General features: G+C 43.3%; 1 protein-coding gene across 1 annotated transcript; it reads right to left on the bottom strand.

The window, feature by feature from the left end:
* Positions 1 to 2,889: 2,889 nt before the first annotated feature.
* Positions 2,890 to 12,194, bottom strand: LOC132262220 (protein artichoke). Its single transcript, XM_059761406.1, has 5 exons — positions 12,022 to 12,194; positions 10,471 to 10,733; positions 7,060 to 9,928; positions 6,694 to 6,986; positions 2,890 to 5,398 (listed from the first exon to the last, which is right to left on the bottom strand). The coding sequence occupies exons 1-5, from the start codon at positions 12,140 to 12,142 to the stop codon at positions 4,808 to 4,810; spliced, it is 4,137 nt and encodes a 1,378-aa protein (XP_059617389.1). The 5' UTR covers positions 12,143 to 12,194; the 3' UTR covers positions 2,890 to 4,807.
* Positions 12,195 to 12,916: the final 722 nt, after the last annotated feature.

Here is a 12,916-nt window from a genome sequence, read left to right as displayed (position 1 = left end):
TTTCAACAAACATTTTCACATCTCACCATTTCTTCGACATGTGAAGGGATGAAATCTTGAAGAAAGTATATGTGTGGAGAAAAAATGCCTGGCGAAAAGGAAAAGAGAAATGTACAATCAATATTTGTGCTCGCTTTTCAATTTAATGCCAAGCACAAAGATATTCGAGAGTGGAAGAGAAATTGGCAAGTTTCGCAGTGTCCCCAAAAGTGTACCTTCGTTTTTCCCATCCCACGATTGCCCACACAGCTCCGGCCCATGGAGCTTTCGGGGAGCTTTAGGGTGGATTGAAACCAATAATCGAGGGTAGTTTGGTGGATGAAGAAGTGCCAGTGGTGGAAAATGGGAAAAGCCTTAACAGCCGTATAATGTCAACCCTAATTCACATTTTATGGAATATCTCGAATTTATGTCCGATTTCACTTGAATATTTTCCGTCGGAATGGCATTGAATTCTCCTCTGTCGTCTCCATTGAGAGTGAGACCGATTGTTTCTGTCTTCACAGACGATTACCCCACACTTCTCATAAGCTCTTCTTACACCACTTGTTTTGTCGTCTCATAATTTATATGCGTAACCAAAGGAACACTAATCAAACAACTAAAGCAGTCAGTGTTAAAAAAAAAGCTTCAGAGTAAATCCAATTTACCAATAGAAATTAGAAAACTTGACATCTCTGCTTTGAATTTGTCTTGGGATTTCTTTTTAACGTGAATTTACAAATGACTACAAATCGTTGTGATAGAAGAACAATTACTTATACATATAACTTTCGGGCTTAAGCAAAGGAGAAGAGAGTATTGCGCTCTGAAAGTGAAATAAATATAATGCGGTTTGCCATCTTTGAAACATAACGTGATAAGACAGAATTATATTTCCACCTTCACCATAGTTTCACCCTCTGCAGAATACAACAGTTGCAGAGAGAAAAGCGAGCTATAGTGCTTGTCAGGGAACATTCCATGCTCCTCTTCGTGCTTATTACAAAATGAGAATGATTATGAAAATATTGCCATTCCTCAAGTTTGCCGCATTCCCCATTATTTCGCGAATGCGAACCAGGAAAAGGCGCCGAGTTGAGAAAACTTGATTCCACTCCACTGAGCTTGATATGCAAATGAAGTCCGGTGTATCCGACAGTAGACGAATCAAATTATTGAATTATTCCTCTCGAGCTTCTTTTCTCTTCCCTGGGCGTTGTTCGTCATTAAAAATTTTTGCACCTTCAACCCTCTTCAGATGTGAAATAATTCAAGAGGAAATTTTCATTTACTTTCCATTTACATCCGGTCACGATTAGGGGGTATCATTTTGGAAGTTTGTGACGAGGGGCCATCGCATGGGTGTGTTTGCCCACTGACCGGTGAGATATTCTTTAATTAAATCTCCAGAAAATGCCCGATTCCAGGGCGCACATGCTGAGAATCTGGGATTGAATTTCTGCTCAGGGTTGGGCGATGAATGGACAGAAATTTGATTTGCCTGCTGGAATGTTTAATTGAAAAGGCATCTGGTCGACACAAACACCTTGTTCGCCAGACGAGACACCTTAGACGCTCCCCTTTGCTGTCGCTTCCCTTATTAATTCACCCTCGAAGTTTGGCCACAGCCTGAAAACATGAAAATGAAGCGATTTAATCTCTTCTGTACACACAGACTTGCATGGGAATTTCGATACGGCAGAAGAAAAGGCGAGTAATTGAAGTGCCATCAATGGGGATCAGGTTTGATCTCTCTGCTAATCTCTGCAAATTTCCAATTTCGCCACTTGACAGGTCACTGTGGCTGTAATTACTGCTGTTCTGAGTCATCTCAGAGGGTTTTTATAGCACCATCGCTGCCAGTCACTTTGTGATTCTTTGCAGTCAGTGATTCATGCACAATATAGGGATTTACCTTTCAGATTTCCCATCTTCGCAGTCGCCACTGAAATAATAAGATAACTTCCAATCCACCACACAACTGCTCGATGTTCTGTTCAACTCTATTCAGGGGCAAAGTTGAAAATTAAATTTCAATATTAAATTTTCTGCACGAGCCAAATGTCAATGGTGCCCGAGGTGGTTCCTGTAAAGCCAGAGCGACTGGGAAACTTGGTAAATTGTTGATGATCGAATAGAGGAAAAATTCATGGAATCACGGGCAGCTGAGGGGCACAGGAAAATCAACTTCCGCCACGTGAGAACAGGGAAGTCGCCAGAGCACCTCCAATCTCGAAATGGGCGGTATTTCAATTTAACACCATCCAAATGTCCATCGCGATGAGTGCCAATGTCGCACTCTTCTTCATGTCCGCCCAGCGAAATCCATTTATATGGAAATTCGCACTGAAGGACCGCTCAAGTTGGATTTCCCGAGTACGGGTGAACATATGTGACATCTTTATGTGGCGGATTCGTGTACATTTTCAATTTAACTGTAAATTTTCATAGTACTTCCGCGGGAAAACTCTCCGGAGAGCTTTTTCAGTCATCGCTCGGATAACACTGGTGGTTATGGAGCTTTGCATTTGAAATGCAACATGGATTTAGTGTTGTTTTTCCGGCTAAAACTACTGTATTCATTGCAATGACGGATTCAGTGTTCCCAGAATTGAAGGTGCATATGCAACAGAGGTTGAAAAAAATTATTAATGTTTAGCAAGATAGCATGTGAGATTGTGACTCGCAATGTTACAAATTTTCACATGTATTTTTTGTAGATGAAAAAAGAGATTAAAAAATCACTTACGTTTGAAAATCATGAAAACATTCACGGATTGACATAAAATGAGACTTTTTTTATGAATAAACATTCAGCATATAAAACTTACCAGGAATTTGAATAGGTTTCTCAACAAGTAATCGGCCAAATTCTCAAAATGTGGGAAAATACAAAAAGATTTCCTCCTTTAATACTCTTTATTGTTACTTGTAACAATGACATAACTTAAACACTATATCATCTTAGGTCATGTATATATTGTTTCTCCATCATTGTAATGTATGTGTGTATGTATAAATATTAAATTATACTTGAATATTATAAAAAATGCATTGCGACGATAATCTCAGTGATGAGAATCGCCTCATTAAATTTACATTACACAAAAACACATCGATTTTATACTTAAACGCTGGTTTTACCTCTGAATAATACATGCTTAATTTTCTCCGGGAAAACTTTCCTCAGATGCCTGTTTGATGTTGGCGCGATGGTATGTGGAGTGTGGAAAATCGACGAATAATTTTATTTGTTCTTCCACGGAATGGGAAAAGATGTTGAGGACGAGGAAATTGTGTGTCTATGTGTGTGTGTGTGTGGTGAGGAAAAATCTGTGTGGTTTTTCTTTCTCTCCGTTTTATTGAATGTCTCTGGGATGAGCCAAAGTGAGCCCGAGAAGAACAAGAAGTGGAGCATAAAATTCACAAGAAGCTTCGAATGAATGAGTTTTTCTCGTGATTCCCACCCGCAATTACACCGAAACGAGCCTGGCTGAAACTTTTGCAACGGTGAAGGCAGGAAGAAGGGCAATTTGTCATAAAGTTGCCATCGGTTCCCCATCAGGATGATGCCCGCCCTGCTTGCCACCGCCCGCTGTGTCTTGGGGCAAGGAATTGCCGGGTGTCGATCGAAATTATACAAATACCGACTTCAGTAGTGCAGGAATTCGTGGCATTTGTGGGCCAAGGAGTTGGCACAAGTGCCCCTGAGGCCAGAATGTCTGCAACCCAACCGCGCTCTCCGGAAGATGGTAGTTAATGAGTGGGAAAGATTCTCATCAGGAATGCCACCCCGATTCCGCTTTGGACGAAAGTGTGAAAGAGACATCCTAATGAGGTTGGTGATTTTTTCCTCAACTTCCAGATCGTAAGTCTTAATTTGCCCTTCTTTTATGGTGCCCCATTATTCAGCATCTTATTCGGTATCTTCGCACCGAAACGATTCACTTTTTCACGAGTCTGGCTTTCATTCACTCTCAAAACCGGGTTGACTTGTCACACCGAATTCCTACGCTCTACTCTATGCGCATTAGTCACGACGATTAAATTTCCTACAAGAGATTGTAGATGCTGATCAAAAATTTATCTAAAATCGTATTTGATGCTAAAAAGATAGCATAAAATGTAGGACTACTCTTTGGTCTTCTAGTATCTCATCTATGTGTAATTCTAATTTAATCTTTTCAAATCTTATTATTTGATTGAAATTCAATTTTATTTATCGAGAAAAAAGGATTTCAAAATGTTTTCTTCAAATTCTTTGAAATATAAAACCATCAGGACGACAAGATCTCTAATTAATCGACTTGTTTTTTTAATGTCCTGGGATGGTTTCAAAAATTGTCTTGTTTGATTTTTATTTACGTATTTCACTTGCGTCGAACTCTTTCAGTATCCGATCTGGATTTAACTACCTTTCTAGTTGGCAATTGTCAAAGGAGGTAGTTTGAAAAATTGGTCTACGAAGCGCTGACGAGTAGGCATAAAATTGCCTCTGTTGAAGACACTTCGATGTCAACCGGACAAGCTCCACTTCTTCTCCACTCTCCTCACTTTCTCTCATCGTGTGCAAATGCATGGGAATTCCTGGGTTTCCCTACACTTTTTTCTCAACAGATTCACTTAACACCCGCTTTGTCGCCGGGAAAGGCGAAGTGTGAAATGCGATTGGATGAATGGGAAAGATGGGAAGCATTGGATGGGAAGAGTGTCGTATTCTCCGCACAGAGGCTCAGTTGGAACTTCAGTTCAACTGCTTGAAGAGGAAGAGGTCATACATGATGGCCCGGTATCTCTCGGAGCACGCCTTGCACTGGATCCGCTGTTACGCGTTGAGGCTCGTCATGCCGAGCAAGTTGGTGTTGGTGGCGATGAAATTGGGGTGGCAATTATCCACCCTGTTGGCCTCCTCGTTGGGGATGGAGAAGTGGCGATAGGTGATGAACTCAGGCTGCATCGGCTGCAATCGCTTGTTGGCCTCGATGATGCGCTGCTTCTTCAGCTTCAGCCACCCCAGCACCGAGATGAGGACAATGAACACGATGATGCCCAGCACACAACCCACAATCAGCCCCAAACGCCGCGTGAGGATCGAGTGGATGAAGCTCTGCCCAGCCACGCCGTTGTCGTCCATCATGAGACTCGGCGAGGCCTCGAGCGTGGTCACTTCCTGGCACTTCGTCGTCGCATTGTCGCTCAGCAGTCGCTCGAGTTCGCCGGGAAAGAAGTCACCACCCGGACCGGCACTGATCTGATTGGGCGACGACCACTCGCTGGAGTCCGGATCCAGGGCGGGAGGCTGCTGGAATGCCACCCAGTTGCCGATACCCAGCACGCAGATCCGATACCGAGTACCGGACGCGAGCTTCACCAACTTTGTCGAGCTCGCGGAGCGATTGAGGGTCTTCGTGAAAATCTGCAAGGGAGGATGAAGGCGGCAGAATTTGATTACCTCGCCGCTGTGCTAAGAATTTGGGGCGCTAAATGCAATAAAGCAGTCTAATGAGCTTCATATGACACGCTTTTGGAATCAAAATTATAGCTTAGGGGGATAATAAAATACCTTAAAACCATTCCAAATGCCAGAAAATTCCATAAATCTCTCTCACTCTTATAGCAGAGGCAGGAGAATGTTCACGGCGTTCAAGAGGAGAGCTTTTGCTCGATTGGTGTACATGCATTTAGGCAAGAGCGTAAAGAATTAGGGCTGAATGCGATTTTGAGTTAAATTTTAATCAAATCATATTACAATTGATAAGGAAATGAAAAAATTTAATTATTAAAAAGCTCAGTTTTCCTTTTAGTGCAAAACTGTGTCAAATCTACATTATCTATGCTTTTGAAGCTCGCGTTTTTGATATAAACAGAAGTAATGTCAGCGAATGAAAAAATGTACATTATTTTCATTACTCTTAGTGAAGTTTTCTCTTATGGTATGTTTATAGTGTATAGCAAAAAATGCAATTAACTTAATTATTCTTTAAAGAAAAAAAAATCGTGACATGCTCTCGAGAGACATTTCAGTTTCAGCCCCTTTCCATGGCTTAACAAAGTTGAAACAGAATGAATTCGTAAATTTAGTGGGCTATTTGATGTGATTGAACCTAATGTAAAATATTAATTGGATTCCACTGAAATTGATCTCACAGTGATGATGTTGACATTATTGATTTAATTTTTCTAATTGAAAATTTTATTAAAACTCCGGCCAATGAACTTCTGCTGTGAGATAGTCAGTTTTCCGCAAATACAGAGCTTAATTAATTTATGCTGGGGTGAAACACGGCTTTGCCTGCGTGGGAGGAATTTTTCAAAGTACTAAAAAGCAATATCGCGCGGTACAAAGAGTTTATGCTTGTGTGGGATTCACAAATTTCGCACAATATTGCAAATAATTCAATTAACATGGTAATTGAATTAATCGTGGAGCGTCTGAGATACGCCGTAGCGTGGCAAAAGCCCAAAGTCAGTGCCAACAGGGAAGGTTAGGTGATGTCTTATGGGAAAGTGTGTCCAAAGTGGGAAAGTTATTAGTTTTGTCAGGTCTTTAGAAACTGCATTATGCACTTGATAAATGAGAAAGTTTCCAACTAAGTTGGGAATATACAAAAAAAATATGTTTATCTGCATGAAACAAGAATGGAGCTTCAAGAGGGGGATTTGAGTGCGAAGAGAGGCTATCAAAGTATACTAAATTTGTTAAATCCTCACCTCGTTAGCGAGTATGTCGAGAGGATGAAAGACGACGTGATAGCCCGTGAGTCCGGTGTACTCTCGGCTCTGCCAGGAGACAATCACAGAGTACGGCTGGATGTCCTGAATGGCCACTTTGAGGATGAGTGGAGCGTCGCAGAACTCCTGCGGCTGCATCTCGAAGAGCACCCTTCCTCGCAGCTCCGCTGGCTGGTCACAGCGCACGTGATGGTGGCTCACAGTCCACTTCTGATGGTCACGTAGCCACTCCCATAACTCTTGAGTGTCGCAAGAGCACGAGATGGGATTATCTAATTGATGGAGAGGGAGATAAAAATAAATAAATCATGCGTTTTCAGAGATGGAGGAAAATTAAAGACTTACCTTCAGCTCTGAGAGTTTTGAGATGTGTCTCAACCGCTCTGAGAGCTCTCAAGGGCAGGTTTTCGAAGTAGTTCATTCTCAAATCCAGACCAGTAAGCTTCCTCAGATTCCTGAATGCTTCCGCTGATATCGTAGTCAATCGATTTCCACGCAGATAAAGGTCCGTCAGCCGAATCAAGTGCCGAAATGTGATCTTCCCGATGCGACTCAGTTGATTGAAGGAGAGATCAAGGGTCTGCAGATGGGCGAGATCTTCTGAGAACTCCTCCAAATCCTTCAGGCTGTTGTGCGAGAGATTCAGCATCCGCAAGTGCTTGAGACCCTGCAGACGCTCGCGCGGCAGCTGAGTCAGTTCATTCAGGCTGAGGTCCAGCGTCAGCAGTTGCGACAGTGTGGAGAAGGCGCCCGGTGAAATACGTCCTATGCGGTTCTGGACAAGATAGCAGTGCTGCAGTGCTGGGAAGACCACAAAGTCTCTACTGGTCAGGATGGAGATATTCGTGCGGGTGATGTGAATCTCCTTGAGATGGGGAAATCTCTGCCCATCATTCCCGTAGTAGAATTCAGTCAGGGGATTCCCAGTCAAATTCAGCCAACTCAGTCGTGGCAGGGAATTCTCAGACAGTGCAGAACTCGGTATTTGGCGGAATCTATTCCTCGCTAGATCTACTCTATGCAAACTGTAAGAATTCTGGAAGAAATTCGCTGGCAGTGAAAGCAAAATGTTCCCGCTAAGGTCTACAAAGTCTAGCTGCGTTAAATTGAAGGTGTTGAACCCACTCACGAGGGAAATGGAGTTGTCGCTCAAGTCTAGATGTCGCAGACTTGGTAGGCCGTTAAGTTTGAAGAAGTCTACACTCGTCAAAGCATTCTCAGCCATTGATAGCATTTCCAGAGTTGAGATGTTGTGCAAGGCGATGTGCGGAAAGTCACTGATTAGGTTGCCATCGAGTTTCAACTCCTTGAACACGTTCAGACCACTGAAGACGTTTCGTCGGATGATCTTCATTCGATTCCTACTCAGGTCTATTCGGACTAGATTGGTGTTCTTCGAGAAGATGGCTTCCGGCAACACTTGGATGCTACAGTTGGTCATGACGAGACTCTGCAGCGATGGGAGCTTATCGAAGATACCGGTCACGATGTCCGAGAAGTTGTTGCTACCAACTCTAAGGGTTCGCAGGCTAGGGATGTCTAGTTGCTTAATATCAGCCGGGATCAGAGTATTATCCTCAAGATTGAGTTCATTCAAATTGACCATTCCTCGGAATGTGCCTACGTCTATTCGAGACAGTGACGAGTTCCTAATGTTGAGGACCGCCACTGGCACACCATCGAAAATATCTCTATTCAGCATCATGATAAAGTTGTTAGACAAATCCAGCGACTTGAGTTTTCTCATCTTTCCGAAAGCTCTTCCTTCAATGGCTTGGATGTTGTTATTGGCCAGGATGAGTTCCTCTAGCTCCACCAGATGCTCAGAAAACATATCCCTCGTGACGTGCTCCAAGCGATTGTAACTCAAGTCTAGAAGTCGCAGAACTGCCATTGGCTGGAAAGCGTCGGGTGAGATCAGAGAAATGGAATTGTTGCTCAGATAGAGTCTCTCAACGTGGTGCAGATCTTTAAGCAGGGTCCGATTTAAGGTTTTAATGTTGTTGTTGCTGAGCCAGAGAACCTGGACGCTAGACTGACCAGTTAAAGCACCTTCAGCGATATTAGCAATCTCATTTGACTCCAACTGAATGGAGACAATCGCAGACTGATCAGCGGGGAAGATGGACTCCAGCTGATTCAGTTGATGGTTGTTCTGCAGCGTGATGAACTGCAGACTCATGAGACTGGCCAGGGCGGCAGATTCAATGGCTCCGATCTGATTGTTGTGCAAATGCAACTCCAAAAGACTGGGAAGAGGGTAGAAAACACTTCGTCTGATCAAGCGAATGCGATTGTTCTGCAATCTCAACTCTCTGAGATTGTTTAGACGGGAAAAAGTGCCGCGCTCCAATTCGCTAATCTCATTCGCATCCAGACTCAGGGATGTGAGTTTGCCTGTGCTCTCCAGGAAGTTGTGCGGCAAGTGGGGTATAAAATTGGAGTTCAAATACAACTGCTCGAGATTCGACAGCGTCCTGAGGGCTGAGCCGTCAAGCCGCCTAATTGCATTCGCCTCCAGGTAAATCACGCTGATCTGGGTGGAGTTGGTGAAGGCATCAGCGGGCAGTTCGAGGATGTTGTTGCCAGAGAGGAAAACCTCCCGCAGCAGTGGCAAATTGCAAAACACACCATTGATGTAGTGGATGTGATTGTGACTCAAGTCCACAGTCTGCAGCTTCTTGTTCCACATAAAGATGCCCCCGTCCAAGTAAATGATGTTGTTGTGACTCATGTCGAGACTCGTGAGCTCATGCAGACTCCTGAAGGCGTTCCTGTGCACGGTGTCTATGATATTGGAGTAGAGCGAGAGGGTCTTCAGTCTGCCGAATGGCACACAGAAGTCCTCGTCAATCTGTTCCAAGCTATTTGAGCTGATGTCGAGAAATTGAAGTGACACGAGCCGAGATATGCCGTCCCATCGGAATGCGCTAATCCCATTCAGTGCCACACGCAGCGAACGGAGATTATCCAAGTGGGTGAGTGCATTCATGGGGAACAATTTAAGCTTATTATCGGACAAATCCACCTCGGCCAGAGACATCTCCAGCCCCTTGAATGCGTCCACGGGGATTGTCTCCAGGGCGTTGCTCTTCAAGTTGAGCTTCACCAAGTGGAGGCCATCGAAGCCCCCGTTAAGCGTCTCACTGATCTCATTGGACTCCAAATCCAGCACCATAAGACGCTCCAGGCCAGACAGAGCCTTGTGCGGAACCTGCGTCGTAAAAATGTGTGGGTGAATATTTTGAATTCAACGGACGCCCAAGATGTGCGTTTGTGTGCCACAAAATCTCCCCATCTGAACTGCCAACAGCTCGTTTATCTGCGTGTTTGCGAAGAGTTAAAACGACGCACACGAGCCGGAAGTGAGGCGGGAGAAAGTGAAACATTTAACATTTAAATTGATCTCAATTTTCGCACTAGTGACACCCCTTCGGCCCCAAAAAAGCGAGTGTGTGTACACAAGAAAATAGACAGAGTCGCGATGTTGAAATGCCGTGGCAAGAAAAGTGTGAGGAAAAACAAGTTGAGGAGGAAAATCGATTTCAACCACGCGTTTGGTGTCTCTTTCGGCAACATTTTGTGTGTGTGTCAACGAGAATAGAACGGGGAAAATTCATTGTTTGCCAAAACGACAGCATTTTCAACTTTCAGCCGAGAACTCAACTGCAGAATCGGGCGTCTACACGCGCGTGCCTATTGATTTATCACACTCACAGGGCGGCTGTGAATAAGAAAAGTTCCATGGCTCTGTACCTGACTCAATTTCCCATTGACAATGCTGAGAGATTCGAGCGATGAGTGCAGATTACGGAGACTATTGTCCGCTAGAAATTGCAGGTGAGAGTGCGAGAACTGCAGGTGACGGATATGAATTTCCCCGGCGAACAGCTCGGATGATAATGAAGTCACTGATCTGTCGAAATCATACACGGAGAGCGACTGAATGGGCGCTCTAATGAGTTGCAGAGTGCTTCGCAGTGAGTGTGCCGTTGTCCCCGGACACTCCAGGAAGAGTCCTGTGAGGAAATAATGACATATGTACTAACGGCAGGATAGATTTCCTAAATCTCGCCCAAGCGAGAGCAACATTCGGAAATTGATACTCTTCGGATTATGTACGATATTAGAAGCCAATTAGCCTTAAGGAAAATTAGTGTACGACGAAGGTATTTGATTGTGATATCCTATTACAGACAGGAAACCTTATTGCAAATGCTGTCCATAATTAAACCAAGGAATTATCTCAAGTGATGGACTAGAAACACGAAAACTAGAATGCAGATAATAAATAAATAGAGTATCGATTTTTAAATCTTTTTCATAATTTCTGTGTTTGATTAAAATTATCTTAATCTACATTTCTCTTTTTCTTCTCTTTTTTGTCTGTGATAAAATTATTGTTAATAAACTCTGAGCCACTATGCATTTGAATACTAGGAAAAATCCAAAATCGCTTAATGAATTTATCCTCTGCTGTTCTCGCACAGAATTTGCGAGACGTCGGAATTTCAAAATAATACACTTAGCACAAAACATTTAATTACTCTTGTTAATATAAATTTGCATGCCCCAAATGTTCATTAGCAGTGAAAGCTCAACATTGCAAATGACCGAGAAACATGCTTAAAAAAGTCGCATAAAGTGAAATGTTAAATTCTCACATTTTCACCCTCCCTTGAAAGTATTTCCCTGACAAACTATAGTCATGAATTGAAATGTAACTTTCTCACCCATTTTCCAGTTCGCAAGAGGAAAATCAGGGGTGGAATTTATGCTTGGCGATGAGATGGCAAACGACAATTTCACAGGCAATTTCTCACATTTTAATTCGAATAGAATTATATTGCAAAGTCAAACGCGAAAGTCTTCGGGAGCTTGTCTTGCTGATGAGCGCGAGCTGGAAAGTCGATTTTTCAAATTGGCGGGAAACATTCCTTCCTGCGGGGGTGGCTGTGCATCAGATTAATAACACTGCCGGAGTGTAAAATATGTATGCGCGCGTGTGTGAGCGAGAAAATGAGAAAGTGCCTTCGGGAGCTGTAATGTTGGGTGGGTGGAAAATACAGAGCAACGAAATGAGTTCAAACAAGGGTTCTTCATTGTTCAATGCACGGAACAGACTTTGTGGGTGTTTTTCTTTGCACACTTGGGGAACCTCTTGAATGTGGCGTTTTTCTTTAAAAGAAAAAAAGGGTTCCCGAAGGAAAATTGCCCGTGATTTTTAATTTGCTTATGAACCTCGCAGAAGTGACTGAATTTATGCGCCTAATTAAATGTAAGATTCACATGAAAGTCGGCACTCACCGTCGTCGAACTTGTAGCAGGGACAGGCGGAGTTCTCCGCGAAACTGGGACACTGTATGGCTGTGTCGTTGTGGAGAGACGTCTGCTGGCTCCTGCCTGGCCGGCTCAATAGCAGCAGCATCAGGACGAGCCTGAAGCTGGCCGGCCCGTAGTCGTAGCCGCTGCAATCCTTCATGTTTGTGGGCCTCATGAGCGAGCGGCGGATTCCCTGCTCATCTTTCGAGGGTGTGAACTCGGAGACTCGCACGAAATGTCACCCCCTGTCCATGATATCCCCACGGGTCTGTCCTCTTTTACGGGCGCCCTTTTATTATTCACTTCGCCAGTCTCTGCGTTGGGGCCGTTGATTGCGTGCTTAGAAGCGTGGTGCAAACGACTCCCAAGTTGTCTGCAAATACAAATTAAATATTCAGAATACTGTTGATGGAGTGGGAGAGACTCTAAAATATTATATTTCTCCGGGAGTTGCACTCGTAAAAAAGACGCATTTTTTCGCTATTTAGGCCCCGTTGAAATGTTCTCCCTAATGACACCAGTCATTCCCACCCCGTGAACATGAGGGCACAACTAAAGTTAGATTGAAGCTAGATTATAGATTTCTTCACTCACTCTTGGTTATGTATTCACTTGAAATAATATTCCGAGAAATACTCTTCAAGGACGTAAAGTAATTGAATTTCAATTCTGCACAAACTCTGTTCGAAATGTGCTGATGAAAGAGAGGAAAATGTATCTGTATAATATTTTGCCATTCATAGAAATGTGATATGTTTTGAAAACAAGATAAAGTTATATAAATTGATATTATTGGAAATTTTCCAAGATGCGCATTGAAAAGTGTATTCAGTGCATTACAATTTCACAGAGAAGTTCTCAATGGAAATGTTTTATCCGC

This window comes from Phlebotomus argentipes, unplaced genomic scaffold (genome assembly GCF_947086385.1).
Source record: "Phlebotomus argentipes unplaced genomic scaffold, Phlebotomus argentipes genome assembly contig_15, whole genome shotgun sequence".
Taxonomy (NCBI): domain Eukaryota; kingdom Metazoa; phylum Arthropoda; class Insecta; order Diptera; family Psychodidae; genus Phlebotomus; species Phlebotomus argentipes.
The sequence above is the reverse complement of the archived record's forward strand: the minus strand, read 5'-3'. Positions and strand labels throughout refer to the sequence as shown.